Here is a 14,458-nt window from a genome sequence, read left to right as displayed (position 1 = left end):
CCACAAAAGTAACTGAGTACTGGAGGTCGGATCTCACTAAGTGACTTAGTTTGATTTTTTTGAAAGTGAAACTTACACAAATTTCGTGTCAATGAAACCTCTGCCTATCTATCTATCTATACTGTCTAACTCCCCTTGTGGGTATTATTGACAGGTTTGCCTGGAGGGATGCTCATGCTAAAAAGAAATCTTTCCTTAAGTCCGACCTGTGTGCTTGATCATTTTGATGTCTTCATTCGTCTTTTACAATAGCGCAGATCTTGATTATTTTTCTTATAACCTTTATTTCATCAGAAACTGATGTGGTGAACATGCACACATTAGTCATTAGATTAAATTACAGATCTTTTTACATGAAAATTCGTAACACTTTGTTGTGTTTAAATAAAGTCTTTATCTTCCTCTATATGGATTTATTAATCGTCTAAAGCCAAGGATGGAATAACTTTTCCATAATGACAACATATAAAACAAGTTCAATTACATAAATCACACAAATTTAAAAGTTATACAGAAATCAGAGTAAGACAATGTAACAAATTACAAGAATCCTCTCCTCCCCAAGCTTTAAAGTTTGTATGGTATGCTGAAAAACAAATTGACTAGATTTAAATGTGGAAGATGGAAAAGGATGTTCACAAAGATCTGAAAAATAGACAAGACATACATATTAATTCCGCCTAGGTGGTAATAGTTCTTTTTTTTCTGCAGTATTGTGTGGTAGCAACCTAGCGAGCGCTCGTGGTATCTTTGTCCCTCCAGTGTCCCTGTTCATGGGAGTAGACGGTTCGGGTTGTACATCCTCAATTGGTGGGGGTGTATCAGTCTCGATGGCCGGATCCAGGGTTGGTTGTAGTGGAGGCAAAGCCGGTTCCTGTGTAGCATAAGGGATTAATTGCTTTCTCCGTAGCAGTAGGTGCTGGTAACAACTGAGGGTGTTGTACAATGAATTAAAGATGTTGATTTTGGAAGCTGTGACTCAAATGCTTTCGCAAGGGGATCTGTTGGTTTACTGAAGAACGGAGAGAACTTTCTCAAGTACTGTCTGTTACGTAGGGTGACCCTACCCGTTCCATCAACTCTGACCACATATTGGTGAAATTGCCGCACCTCAATCACTACACCTGTGCGCTCCCATCTATTGGGCTGGTTTCCAACAAGATTTTGAATAAACACATGGTCTCTAATCTGCAGTGGGGGTAATCGCCTGGTATGTTCTGACCACTTTTCATGGTTCCTGGAGTGGTGCTTTGCCGATGCCCTATCACGATGCGAGAGTAACTCCTTCCAAGTCTCGTGTGGTTATTACGTCCCATCAGTATTGGAATTGGATCAAGAATGGGTCGGCCCAACAAAATGAGCGCTGGTGATGCCTTTGTTTCTGGATCAATCGAGTTTCTGTAGACCAGTAAAGCCCGCTTGAATTTGTCAGTGTCTAAAGACCCTGTCGGCGATGTGTTATCCATTAACATGCATTTAACAGTCTTCACAGCAAGTTCTGCCCTCGATTTGGCATGTGGATTCGCAACTGAGCAAAGCTTGTGTCTGACGCCCCAGTTCCGTAGAAAGTCTTGTGTCTTACCAGCAGTGAACTGTGGTCCACCATCTGATGTCAACTCTTCCGGAATGCCAAAGGTAACAAATGTCTCCCAAAGACGTTTAACTAGTCCCTCTGCACCAGACTCAGACTTGTATATCATCGGCCAGTTAGAGTATCTGTCCACGAACACAACATAGTCAGTATTGTTGTAAGTGAAATAGTCAGCACAAATCTGTTGGAACAGGAACTCAGGTGGCGTAATTTCAACTTGGGGCTGCATGGGGTTTGATTTGGCTATTTTGTGGCAGTGTAAGCATTGGTCTCTAATCCTTGCAATGTCAACAGTGATGTCTGGCCAGTATACTGAGTCCACAGCCCTCGCCTGCATTGCACTGACACCTTGGTGTGGGGCATGAAGTGCACGAAGTACCAATTCCCGGAGTACAGCTGGAATCACAACGCGATGACCCACAAGTATCACGCCATCCACTACACACATACTGGCTGATAAACGATGGTAAGCTCTTCACTCTGATTGCAAATCTTTGGTATCTTCTGGGAATCCCTGTGCTATGCATTGAAGGAGGTTTTGGAGATTCGGGTCGGATGCCGTTGCCTCACGAAGCATGTCCCATGTAACCAATGTTGGAATGGAGAGTACTGGACGCGAATGTGCTGTGAAATGAGGAGCACAGCAGGTTCATGGTGCTGAATCCTCGCTCAACCACAGCAGTGCTTGTTGGTATGATACACATCAGCTAGATGAGTTGGAACATTAATAAACTAATAATCATAAGTCATAAGACATTTCTTAAAAAAAAATAAATATATATATATTTATTTTTATTTTTTTGGAAATTGGGAATTTTTGTTAAAATTTTGGTTTGGGATCAGGTCCGTTTGCATTGGGAATGCCTCCCTTTTCCGGAGGCGCAGACAGTGCTGAAAAACCCCTGGAGTCCAAACCATGCCCTTGCCCCAGTGATGTCTGTAGGGACCGGGAAGTTACGAACAGCATCAATAAACTTGGCACCAGGTCGGATATTGGTAGGTGTAATTGTTAGGCCTGCAAAATCCACAGTGTCTTGCGCGAATTGAAACTTGCTAGGGTTCAGTGTGATTCCATTCCTCGCACACATGTCAAGCCACTCGCATGTTTGGAAAAAAGCAGCCTTGACAGAGTCTGCCCACATACAGTTATCATCAATGCATTAAACTTTGTCTTTGAAGTTGGTGATGATGGCATCAAATCGCTGATTATATGCGTCACCGCTTGCTAGAAATCCATGAGGAGCTACTTTGTAGCGATATCGACCCAACGGCGTGATGAAGGTGGTAAAGTGCTGATCCTCTTCACGGATAGGCACGGAATGGTAACCGTTCCAAGCATCTGTCACAGTTTTCTTCGTGTTCTGTGGGACTTTGTCGGCAAGATGAAATAAGCTTGGCACGTGGTGTGTTTGACGGACGGAACAACGGTTGAGAGGTTGCAGGTCTACCATTGTTCTGGGGATGCAGTCAGCTATACATGTGACCACCATCCTTGAACACCAAGTTGTGGGTGTGTTAAGACTCACTCGCTCGAGCACACCAATGCGGACATCTCTCTCAAGGTCGGCATGCACCTTTTCTTGCCAATGGATCGGTACTAACGCTGGCTTATGAACTGCTACAGATTTCGAATCGGGGTCAATGTGAAGTTGAAGTGGGTCACAACACATAAGCGGCAATGGCTGATGCTCACAAACATTGAACGCAGTTGATCCATAGTAATCAAGCAACCATTTTTTCAAACTGTCAACATTTTCATCGGTGGCTTCTATCCCAGTTGGAAGCTCTGTTGGCAGCGGTGGGGGTTCATTTTGCCGTTTTGAACAGGAGCATAATACATCATCTGGGACATGAGTGGAAGCAGCGATCTCAGAAGAATTAACATTACAAATAGGAAATTCTGGGTGGATCATTCCCAGTGAAGCAAGAGCTTCGTTGCAAAGAAAAGCCTTATTCATTGTTTCTGAAACATAGCAGGGTTTTTTCCACTTTTTGGGAAGATAGCCCATGGCTTTGGAATTGGGAATTTTATCGGCATTTTCATGAAAATTAAGAAAATAAATTCATTAGCCTTTTTTCCACATGAAAAGTCCACTGATTAGGGAAATACTAAATTTGATATAACTCTTTATAATCATTCAAATTAAAAGAACAAAATCATATAATACTTTGTAAGATGTAATAGAATTGAAATTGAGATAAAATACACATAAGACTTCTTTCTAAAAAAAAAAATTTTATTTATTTTTTTTTTATTTTTTTTTTTTTTTGGAAATTGGGAATTTTTTGCCACATTTTGGGAAAAAAGTATACTTTTTGGGATTGGGAACATAGCCGAATTTCAGCTATATTCAGCTATAAAATCGGGCCAAAAAAAACCTGCATAGCAAAGTAACCTAGTGGATTTGGGGGATGACATTGCATCAGTGGTTTGAACGTTAATAGCAATAGCTCTGATCACACCTAGATCTTCTTTGATGGCTCCACGCATGGTGAGTTTGACTGAAAGAAGATCTTGCTTTGTGATTCCCATGTTATTGACGTACTGTAATGGTATTATCGAATTTTGGCACCCTGTTTCAGCTACCATAGCCATGTTCACAGATTTCAGTTTTGAGGTGTCATTCATTGGGTACCCAAACAATGTGTGGTCCTGAGGAACATGTGTGACTGTCACTGTAATCATTGAATGTGGCTTTGAAGGCCGTGCAATCCACTGGCCCTCGAACACATGGTGCTGAAGACTATGTAATGTTTGTATGTCACATGATAGGCTTTCTTCAGACACAGTACATAACTGATCATACACATGACCCACGTCGTGAACATTCTTAACTCTGTTTGAATTTGAATTGTCATGTAGTCTATTATTTTGATACTTTTTGTTCCTATTCTTTGGACAGTTCCTTGAAGATGAATCACGTTGACCCTTTGTACTACAATTGATACACTTGCTGCAACATGACGTGAAGTGTCCTTTAACCGCACATTTTACACATGTGGATGTCCACGCCTCACAATGTTTAATTCTTGTCTTACGGTCATTTCTCTGGCCGTGTGATGGGCCGCCACATGCCCAACATCTCTTAGCAGGTTGTTCATTTGACACCAACAGTAGTGAATTAAATGCTGCACCTAGCGAATCACCAACAGCACTTTTTGTTACTTTGCCTTGCTCCTTTTGTGCAATGAATGAAACAGTCTTGTTCAAGGTCAATCAGTCTTCGAGTCCCCGAGGAGATCAGACAGAATTTCCTGGTCAGCATTGCCCCTGATCAAATTGTCTTTTATAATCTCTTCACTGTAATGGAAAACATGCTCACACCCTGGCTCTTTACAATTGGCCTTGTATTGACATAAGGCCGCCTGACCCCTTAACGAAGCGAGATATGTTCAAATTCCAGTTGCAGGGGACTGTACCATGCCATTCATCTTCAGTCTATGTACGAGCGTGCTCTCTTCTTTGACAGCTAGTCTCTTCAAGCATTGAGAAGAACGTTGTCTGGCATTTTCAAAACGTCACTCTGAATATTTTTCATTAAGTCTGTTCTATTAAGATCACTATCACAACAATAAAACAAGGCTGTCGGTATCATGGCGTTGGTGATCGCCATGCCCACTTTGTACATGTTCCATTGCCTTTGGAAAGCAGACCACTGATCTGGGTCACATCCTGTACCAATTTTTGGCGATTCAAACTTTATCTTGGTGGGTGGTACCGTAGTTGGAGCTGGGTTGGCATTCTTCTCATGGATCTGGAGGTCGGCAGTCAACGCAGCAGCAAATTCTGCCCCCAGGTCCTGTGATTCCCATTCGCAACGGTCAACTGGGCAAGTCAGTTTCACCATTTTCAAATGTTAATATTAAAATTGTTATTAATATTAATAAATATTAATGTTAATATGTTAGTAATAATGATTACTGTTATATTTTCTTGTGGACATAAATAAAGTCTATTCTTCCTCTCTAAATTATGGATTAATTAATCATATAAGGATATCCACAAAGATCTGGAAATAGACAAGACATACATATTAATACCAGGGGTTAGCTAGGCTCAAACTTTAGGGAGAAATTAATGTGCGAAGTTAAGATTAATTGGGCGAAGAAATCGTCCACTTCGCCCACTTGCAAGACTCCTGAATACTTAGTTAGTGTTGTATACAAAATGTTCTTTATAGTAAACATAATAACAAAATAGAATTAAAACTCAATAAAATTATAAATTCACTGTTTGAATTTTCTCCCTTGAAAAAAGGTATTTTCATTTGAACAAAGATCTAAAAATAAACATGTTTTCCGTTTGTGAGATAAGAATTAACAAAAATACTTAAACAGGCAATAGGGTAGCACTAATGCGGATGAAAGAGGCTGCATTTTTTTGTAAAATAATAAAAATCAGATAATGCCAATGTATAACAAACATTAGGATTTAGTGATGCACCCTTCAAAGAAGATGGGATATAGAATTCAATGCATTGCTATAGACTGACCTGTCAGTTGGTAACTCTGTAGTTAGGTCAGTCTGTAGATCATTCATTTCTGTACAATATTAGAAAACATAAGAGTCATTAGAGAACACTTTGCCCTAAATATATGAACAGTTACTTGGGAGGAGAAAATGACACCTATAAAATTAACAGGTCAAAAGTCTCTGTGGTATACTGGATATGTTGTCAGCCTAAGTCTCTGTGGTATACTGGATATGTTGTCAGCCTAAGTCTCTGTGGCATACTGGATATGTTGTCAGCCAAAGTCTCTGTGGTATACTGGATATGTTGTCAGCCTAAGTCTCTGTGGTATACTGGATATGTTGTCAGCCTAAGTCTCTGTGGCATACTGGATATGTTGTCAGCCTAAGTCTCTGTGGTATACTGGATATGTTGTCAGCCTAAGTCTCTGTGGTATACTGGATATGTTGTCAGCCTAAGTCTCTGTGGTATACTGGATATGTTGTCAGCCTAAGTCTCTGTGGCATACTGGATATGTTGTCAGCCTAAGTCTCTGTGGTATACTGGATATGTTGTCAGCCTAAGTCTCTGTGGTATACTGGATATGTTGTCAGCCTAGCAACTGGGAGGTTATGGGTTTAATCCCCACTGCAGGAGCATTCTTATATATCCCCCAGAGACATCAAGTACTGGTTCTAGTTCAAAGAAACAGAACTCGAGAGTGTTCAAATAATCTATGCTATTGAGCTAAAATAAATATGTTTAAATTAACTAAAGGTCATGGTCACAGGTATAAAGGTATTATATAAGTACAATATTCAGTTTGAATACCATTTATTTAAGCCACACACCTTGAAATGAAATACCGGTACATGGCATTCTAAATTTAAGTATAAATAAGAAACATATTTTATCTATGCCAATAAGAATATATGTGGTGGTAACAAGGTAGAAATCCAAGAAATAATAAATTACTTGCTAACTAGGCTATAGATTTAATTTTATATATCTCAATTAGAATATATCTGGTGGTTACATGTACAAGATAGAAATGCGCTTTAAAACATAAAAATATTGCGTTTGTGGCAATGGATGTATACATATAGAAATCCTACTTTTGGTTTTAAAATTTAAAAAGATTATAAATTACTTGCTAACTAGGCTATAGATTTAATGACAATTTTGCACACTTTCAAATTGCATCTTTATGTATTGATTAACATGTACTTCATTTCAATGTGTGTGGCTTTAATAATGACAGTTCCTCTGCAGATTGAAAATTATGATAAAACCTAACTCTAAGTGAACATTGGACACCATACGGATACTAGTATTACATTTATAATATGGTACTGCCATTATTCAATGCTTTAATTCAAACATTAAAATGTTATCCTCTTGGACTTGTTTTTGAAAAAAATAAATATTGTTTTTCATTGCTGGCATATGTATTACTGAAGGGAGAGGTATATTGGAAAGTACTGCAAAATGTTTTTTATGCCCCCGAATCGAAGCATCATCGGGGGTATATTGTTTTTGGCCTGTCTGTCTGTCATTCTGTCCCAAAACTTTAACCTTGGTCATAACTTTTGCAATATTGAAGATAGCAACTTGATATTTGGCATGCATGTGTACATGTATCTCATGAAGCTGCACATTTTGAGTGGTGAAAGGTTAAGGTCATCCTTCAAGGTCAAAGGTCAAACATATGGCTTCAAAGTGGCGCAATAGGGGGCATTGTGTTTCACAAACACAGGTCTTGTATGCTTTGTTTTGGGGTTGGGGGTATTATGTTTTATAAATATCTCTTGTTTTGAAGTGTAAGAAGTAAAAATTGTTGTTTGATTTAGGAAACCCTTAGTCAGAAAAGTATGTCAAGCCTAGAAGCAGGAGAGAGAGAAAGACTAATAAATGATGTGGTGAAGTATTTGTTGATTCTTGACCAGAAGAAGATCCCAATTAAAAAAGCAGGTGTGTATATTTTTTTTTATTATTTAATAATGTAGCTCAGAGCTGTGTTCCTCCATTTTGGGGAAACACCACATTGGAGATTTAAGAATTTTACTTCATGAAGCAAGTCTTCATTTTGGGAAAGAATTTAATTGTGAACAAGACTAAATAGTGAAAATGTAATTGTTTCTGTACGTATTCCTTTGTATTTACCATTTAATAATCTTTAATCTATCCTTTTTAAAATAAAAAACTTTATGTGTACAGTAATTTTTTCCAAGAATGCTTATTTTTTATTTTAAAATAAATAAATATAAATCATGGTCAGAACTCATAGCAACATTATGCTTTTGATTGGTTTTATTTGAATATTTAGAAATACACCACACACATGATTTAAATTATATGTCAATTGAAATGAAATGATGTAATCTTAACTATTCCTGTGACATGCATCATTAAAAAAAGACAAGTCATTGAATTCTTGTGTACATGTACAAGGCAATTGAATAATACATTCACAAGATGTTAATAAATGGAAATGAATTACTTCCATATAAACATGTGTTATAAAGGACCTTTTATTTTTTATTATTTGATTATAAGTTTACTATAACAATGAAATATACAATATATTTAACCATTGAAATAAACTGGCATTTTTTTATATGGATTGGGGATAAAGACAGGATTGGGATTAGGGCCTTAACACTCATTCCTGATCGAGGGATTAGACAAAAAGCCATGTATTTTTAGCTCAACTATTATGTATGAAATATATATAGTGGAGCTATCCTACTCACGTCGGCATTAGCATTAGCGTTCCTGTTAGCGTTAGCGTGCAAATGTTGAAGTTTGCATACTACCCCAAATATTTCCTATGTCCTTTGACATATTACTTTCATATTTTGCATACTTCTTTACCAACATGACCCCAATCTATAAACAAGAACAGACAACTGTATCAAGCATTTTGACAGAATTAATGCCCCTTTTATACTTAGAATATGCATATTATTGATAGATCTATGTTAAAGTTTGCGTACCACCTCAAATATTTTCTATGTCCTTTGACATATTGCTTTCATAATTTGCATACTTCTTTACCAACATAATCCCAATCTATAAACAAGAGCAGACAACTGTATCAAGCATTTTGACAGAATATTGCCCCTTTTATATTTAGATAATTTAAAATTTTGCTTAAATTGCCATAACTTCTTTATTTATGATCACATTTGATTCATACTTTGACAAACCAACACTCACCTGACATACCACAATTCACTCCACCCAAACCATCCCCATGCCCCACCCCAGAATCCCCCCCCCCCCATTTTTTTTTTGTTTTCCTTAATTTTGAAAGATCATCTATTAAATTACCACACACCCACATTATACACCCCCCCTCTCCATGATGGCTTACGTTATACTGTCAAGCACTCGAATAGTCGAGCGCGCTGTCCTCTGACAGCTCTTGTTAACCAGGTGTTCCGAAGAAAAGATCTGGTTATTAGATTGGCGAATGTCGGCGGGCGGAAAAAGCTTGTCCGGGCCATAACTTTGTTGTTCATTGTGAGATTTTAAAATCATTTGGCACATTTGTTCACAATCATTTGATGGTGTGTCATGCAAAAGAATTACGTCAATATCTCCTAGGTCAAGGTCACACTTTGAGTTCAAAGGTCAAAAATAAGTTTGTCCGGGCCATAACTATGCCATTCATTGTGAGATTTTAAAATCATTTGGCACATTTGTTCACCATCATTTGGCGGTGTGTCATGTGAAATAATTATGTCGATATCACCAAGGTCAAGGTCACACTTAGAGTTCATAGGTAAAAAAATGGCCATAAATAAGCTTGTCCGGGTCATAACTATATGGTTCATTGTGAGATTTTAAAATCATTTGGCACATTTATTCACCATCATTGGAGAGTGTGTCATGCAAAAGAATTAAGTCGATATCTGCAACGTCAAGGTCACACTGTGAGTTCAAAGGTCAAAAATGACCATAAATGATCTTGTCCCGGCCATAGCTATGTCATTCATTGTGAGATTTTAAAATTACACTGTATATTTGTTCACAATCATTGGACGGTGTGTCATTCAAAAAAATTTCGTCAATATCTCCAAGGTCACATTTTGAGTTCAAAGGTCAAAAAAGGCCATAAATGATCTTGTCCGTGCCATAATTATGTCATTCATTGTGAGATTTTGAAATCACTCGGTACACTTAGTAGTTTACAATCATTGAACGGTGTGTCATGCAAAAAAATTACGTCGATATCTCCCAAGGTCAAGGTCACACTTGGAGTTCAAAAGTAAAAATGGCCATAAATGAGCTTGTGCAAGTCATAATTTACTATGTCATTCATTGTGAGATTTTAAAATGACTCTGTACATTAATTTTGTTCACAGTTATTAGACGGCGTGTTATGCGAAAGAATTCAAGAGTTCAAAGTTCAAAATGACCATTAATGATAATGGAATAATAATTCTTAAAAATTGCCATAAATTAGCTTTTCTTGTTTTGTAAAGACAGCATGCAAAATATTCTGTGTGAATGCAGCATGTAGGGGTATACGTCATGTCTGTGACAAAGCTCCCTAGTTATAAATATATTTTTTTGAAAACCTGGTTTTGTGACAATTTTGTCCCTTGTTATTGTCTTGTAATAATTGTGATTACTGTCTAAGTGCACCTTGATACAATAAGACACCAAAGGGAATTGAAAGTGTGCTTCTTACTTACTTTCAGATATCAACAAGCATGTGCTGAAGGAGAGCAGTAAAGCGTTTCCTCATGTGATCCGCGAAGCAGCCAAGCGCCTTGAACATGTAAAAATTGACAATAAATTTGGCCTAGTGTGAGGAATCTGTTAAATGATGTCATTATTGCCTAACATTTAGCCATCATGGATACCAAAAATTATTTGTACATTTTCTTGAAAGCAACATTAATATCTGACACAAACATGTAAGATTGATAGATAAAACCATAGTATTTCTAAGAAGCCTAATTACTTTTGTTTTCTTATATCCTTAGGATGTTTGAAATTTTCTTTTTTATTAATTTGACATCCAGATGTTCCCACACAATAAAGGACTCGAGTGCTTTGGTCTTTTGAAGTTCATGAGGATTCTACATAAATGTATTGTAAATCCTGGGACACATCTCACAAGTTTTTTACAATAGGATTACGGCCATAAAATCTTGCAGACGAATGCCAGAAGACAGTGAAAAGTAACATTTGCATTCTTTGGGTACAATGGCATGTTATACACAATGGATCGACCTTTAAGATTGTGCTGTTGAAATTATTTTATTTTATTTTTGAACAAAATAAGTCAACAGTTTTTGTACTGTATCATTTTGGTATGATGTCAATTCGAGTAACTTATGGTTGCTGATAGCTTTTGAAGATTAGTGTTATTTTTATGGCCCCCCGTCAAAAAAGAGGGGGTATATTGTTTTACACATTTTGGTCCGTTGGTCAGTCCGTCTGTCGGTCGGTCCGTCCACCAAATGGTTTCCAGATGATAATTCAAGAACACTTAGGCCTAGGATCATGAAACTTCATAGGTTCATTGATCCTGACTGGCAGATGACCCCTATTTATTTTCAGGTCACTAGATCAAAGGTCAAGGTCACAGGGACTCAAAATAGTAAAATGGTTTCCGGATGATAACTCAACAATGCTTAGGCTTAGGATCATGAAACTTCATAGGTACATTGATCATGACTGGCAGATGACCCATATTGATTTTCAGGTCACTAGGTCAAAGGTCAAGGTCACAGTTACTCAAAACAATAAAATGGTTTCTGGATGATAACTCAACAATGCTTTGGCCTAGGATCATGAAACTTCATAGGTACATTGAACATGACTGGCAGATGACCCCTATTGATTTTCAGGTCACTAGGTCAAAGGTCAAGGTCACAGTGACCTGAAGCAGCATTTAAATGGTTTCTAACGTATTCACACAATTGCTGCAACTACAACTGACAGCCCATGTGGGAGGCATGCATGTTTTACAAACAGCCCAGACCCTTGATTATTTATGTACATTCACAATAAAGCTATCTTAGGCAACATGCCTTGTTAAAAATGTGTGAATGATTAATAGTTTGCATACATATTGTTCCGTATTTGAAGAATTTAAAGGCAAAGATTCCAGAAATAAGAGTGAAATAATAATTTCCGCATTTTATTTTGGTCCATTCACAAAAAGGTCATGCATTTACAACAGTTTTTAAAATGCTTACAATCAGGCAGGTTAGGGTATACAAACAATATCCCACTTTCAATACAAATAGAATAAAAGTTTTTTAATACTGTATTTTGAGAGTACTGGTATTTTTGTGCTTCAAAATTTTCGCAGAGGAACACAATAAATATTTTTGAGTGTCCAAACATTTTGAGTAAATACAGTGGTGTGTTAATCGAAGACATTTTGAAAAACAGTGTTGTTTTATTGTTGGTCAAAGTTGGGGCAGAAATTCACAATCTCAAAGAGTATATATTTTTTCAAATGACTTCTTAAAACTCCAAATTAAAGTTTCAAAAAAACATTATTTGCAACATGTTTTAGTTCATTTCTCTATACAATAAGTTGAACCTTAGTACAAATAATATTGAAAACACTTTTGTTCTCAATTTTTAAGCATTTGTTATCAAAAACTCAAATTCCCAATTCTATGGGGCCCCATCATGCATCCCCATTCTCAAAATGATGAAAAATGACACAGATGTTTCAGAAAACATCAGCACATGTGCCATGCATGTGATGCTATATCATGCATAAGTCAGCTTCATATCATTGGTCTCAGAAAGACAAACTAATTCATTATATTTTAAAGATCAATACTTTAACAACCTACATATATCTTGACATTTACATCTGTATAGGCAGCTAATGCACTGTTGCAGTTGTTTGGGATCAGCCTGGTGGAGTTGGAGGACAAGCACAAGGGCAGCTTCATACTGGTCAACAACCTGGAGCTTGATAAGGACAGCTACCATCTCACTTGGTAATCGGCTGAGAGCAATCTTTGTACAGAATGTTAGCTGACATTTAATTTTCAGGGAACACTGATGATTTTATTGCAGATTAAAGTAATAATTTAAGTTAGTGTCCAGTAATCAACTATCGTTTTTGTCAATGCCAGTTTATAATTATCACCGTGTTCTTCTACAGTGTGTCTGTTTTCTTTATGAAGAAAGTCTTCATGCATGTTGTTGTACCTTACCGGTATATCAATGTTGAAGAAGTGAGTTGGTTCCATTCAATTTTCCATTATTGTAAATCATTGCTGTTTCCATACAAGTTTCTTTTACCTTTTATCATTGTTTTCATGGAAAATGCTGTTACCTTCTATAATTGTTGTTTCCATTCAAGTTCATGTTACCTTCTATAATGGTTGTTTCCATGCAAGTGCTGTTACCTTCTATAATTGTTGTTTCCATGCAAGTGCTGTTACCTTCTATAATTGTTGTTTCCATGCAAGTGTTGTTACCTTCTATAATTGTTATTTCCATGCAAGTGTTGTTACCTTCTATAATTGTTGTTTTCATGCAAGTGTTGTTACCTTCTATAATTGTTGTTTCCATGCAAGTATTGTTACCTTCTATAATTGTTGTTTCCATGCAAGTGCTGTTACCTTCTATAATTGTTGTTTCCATGCAAGTGTTGTTACCTTCTATAATTGTTGTTTCCATGCAAGTGCTGTTACCTTCTATAATTGTTGTTTCCATGCAAGTGTTGTTACCTTCTATAATTGTTGTTTCCATGCAAGTGCTGTTACCTTCTATAATTGTTGTTTCCATGCAAGTATTGTTACCTTCTATAATTGTTGTTTCCATGCAAGTGCTGTTACCTTCTATAATTGTTGTTTCCATGCAAGTGTTGTTATCTTCTATAATTGTTGTTTCCATGCAAGTGCTGTTACCTTCTATAATTAAGATTTCCATGTTAGTGCCTTTACCTTCTTTAATTGTGATTTCCATACAAGTGCTTTTACCTTTTATAATTAATTTTTTGAAGTTGCTGCTACCATTGATGATTGTCGTTTCCATACAAGTTTAAGTTACCTTCTATAATTATGATTTCCTGAACAATTATCTTATATAATTGTTGTTTCCATACAAATTGCAATTACCTTATCATTATGGTTTCTATACAAAGAGCTATTATGTATATTATTGTTTTTTCTATGCAAGTTGCAAATACCTTTTATAATGTTGATTTCTTTACCAGTTGCTGTTCATGTTATGTTGCAGGAGTGAGGAGGAAGAATGCAAACAAGGGCTGCTGATTGTGGTCTTGAGCATAATCTTTATGTCAGGGAATGTTGTAACAGACAGTGAGTAAATACTTCTTTCAAGGGAATATTTTGGTCCAGTAAAATGTCATGCAAGGGAACGTTTTAACAGCCAGTAAATACTTCTTGTAAGGGAACTTGAT

General features: G+C 36.9%; 1 protein-coding gene across 4 annotated transcripts in view; it reads left to right on the top strand.

The window, feature by feature from the left end:
* Window positions 1-14,458, top strand: part of LOC127841834 (non-structural maintenance of chromosomes element 3 homolog) — a 56,098-nt gene that overhangs the window by 8,201 nt on the left and 33,439 nt on the right. For 3 of the 4 annotated variants that reach the window (XM_052370974.1, XM_052370965.1, XM_052370957.1), the window contains exons 2-5: window positions 7,893-8,013; window positions 10,752-10,831; window positions 12,925-13,025; window positions 14,275-14,357. In XM_052370974.1, coding sequence (XP_052226934.1) covers window positions 7,914-8,013; window positions 10,752-10,831; window positions 12,925-13,025; window positions 14,275-14,357 — 364 coding nt within the window. In that variant the 5' untranslated portion in view covers window positions 7,893-7,913. Of the gene's footprint in view, window positions 1-29; window positions 49-7,892; window positions 8,014-10,751; window positions 10,832-12,924; window positions 13,026-14,274; window positions 14,358-14,458 lie in introns of those variants that run through there. The other variant, XM_052370978.1, reaches the window with a different exon arrangement.

Source organism: Dreissena polymorpha, chromosome 1, assembly GCF_020536995.1.
Source record: "Dreissena polymorpha isolate Duluth1 chromosome 1, UMN_Dpol_1.0, whole genome shotgun sequence".
NCBI classification, from domain to species: domain Eukaryota; kingdom Metazoa; phylum Mollusca; class Bivalvia; order Myida; family Dreissenidae; genus Dreissena; species Dreissena polymorpha.
This window is presented reverse-complemented; position numbering and strand designations above follow the sequence as displayed.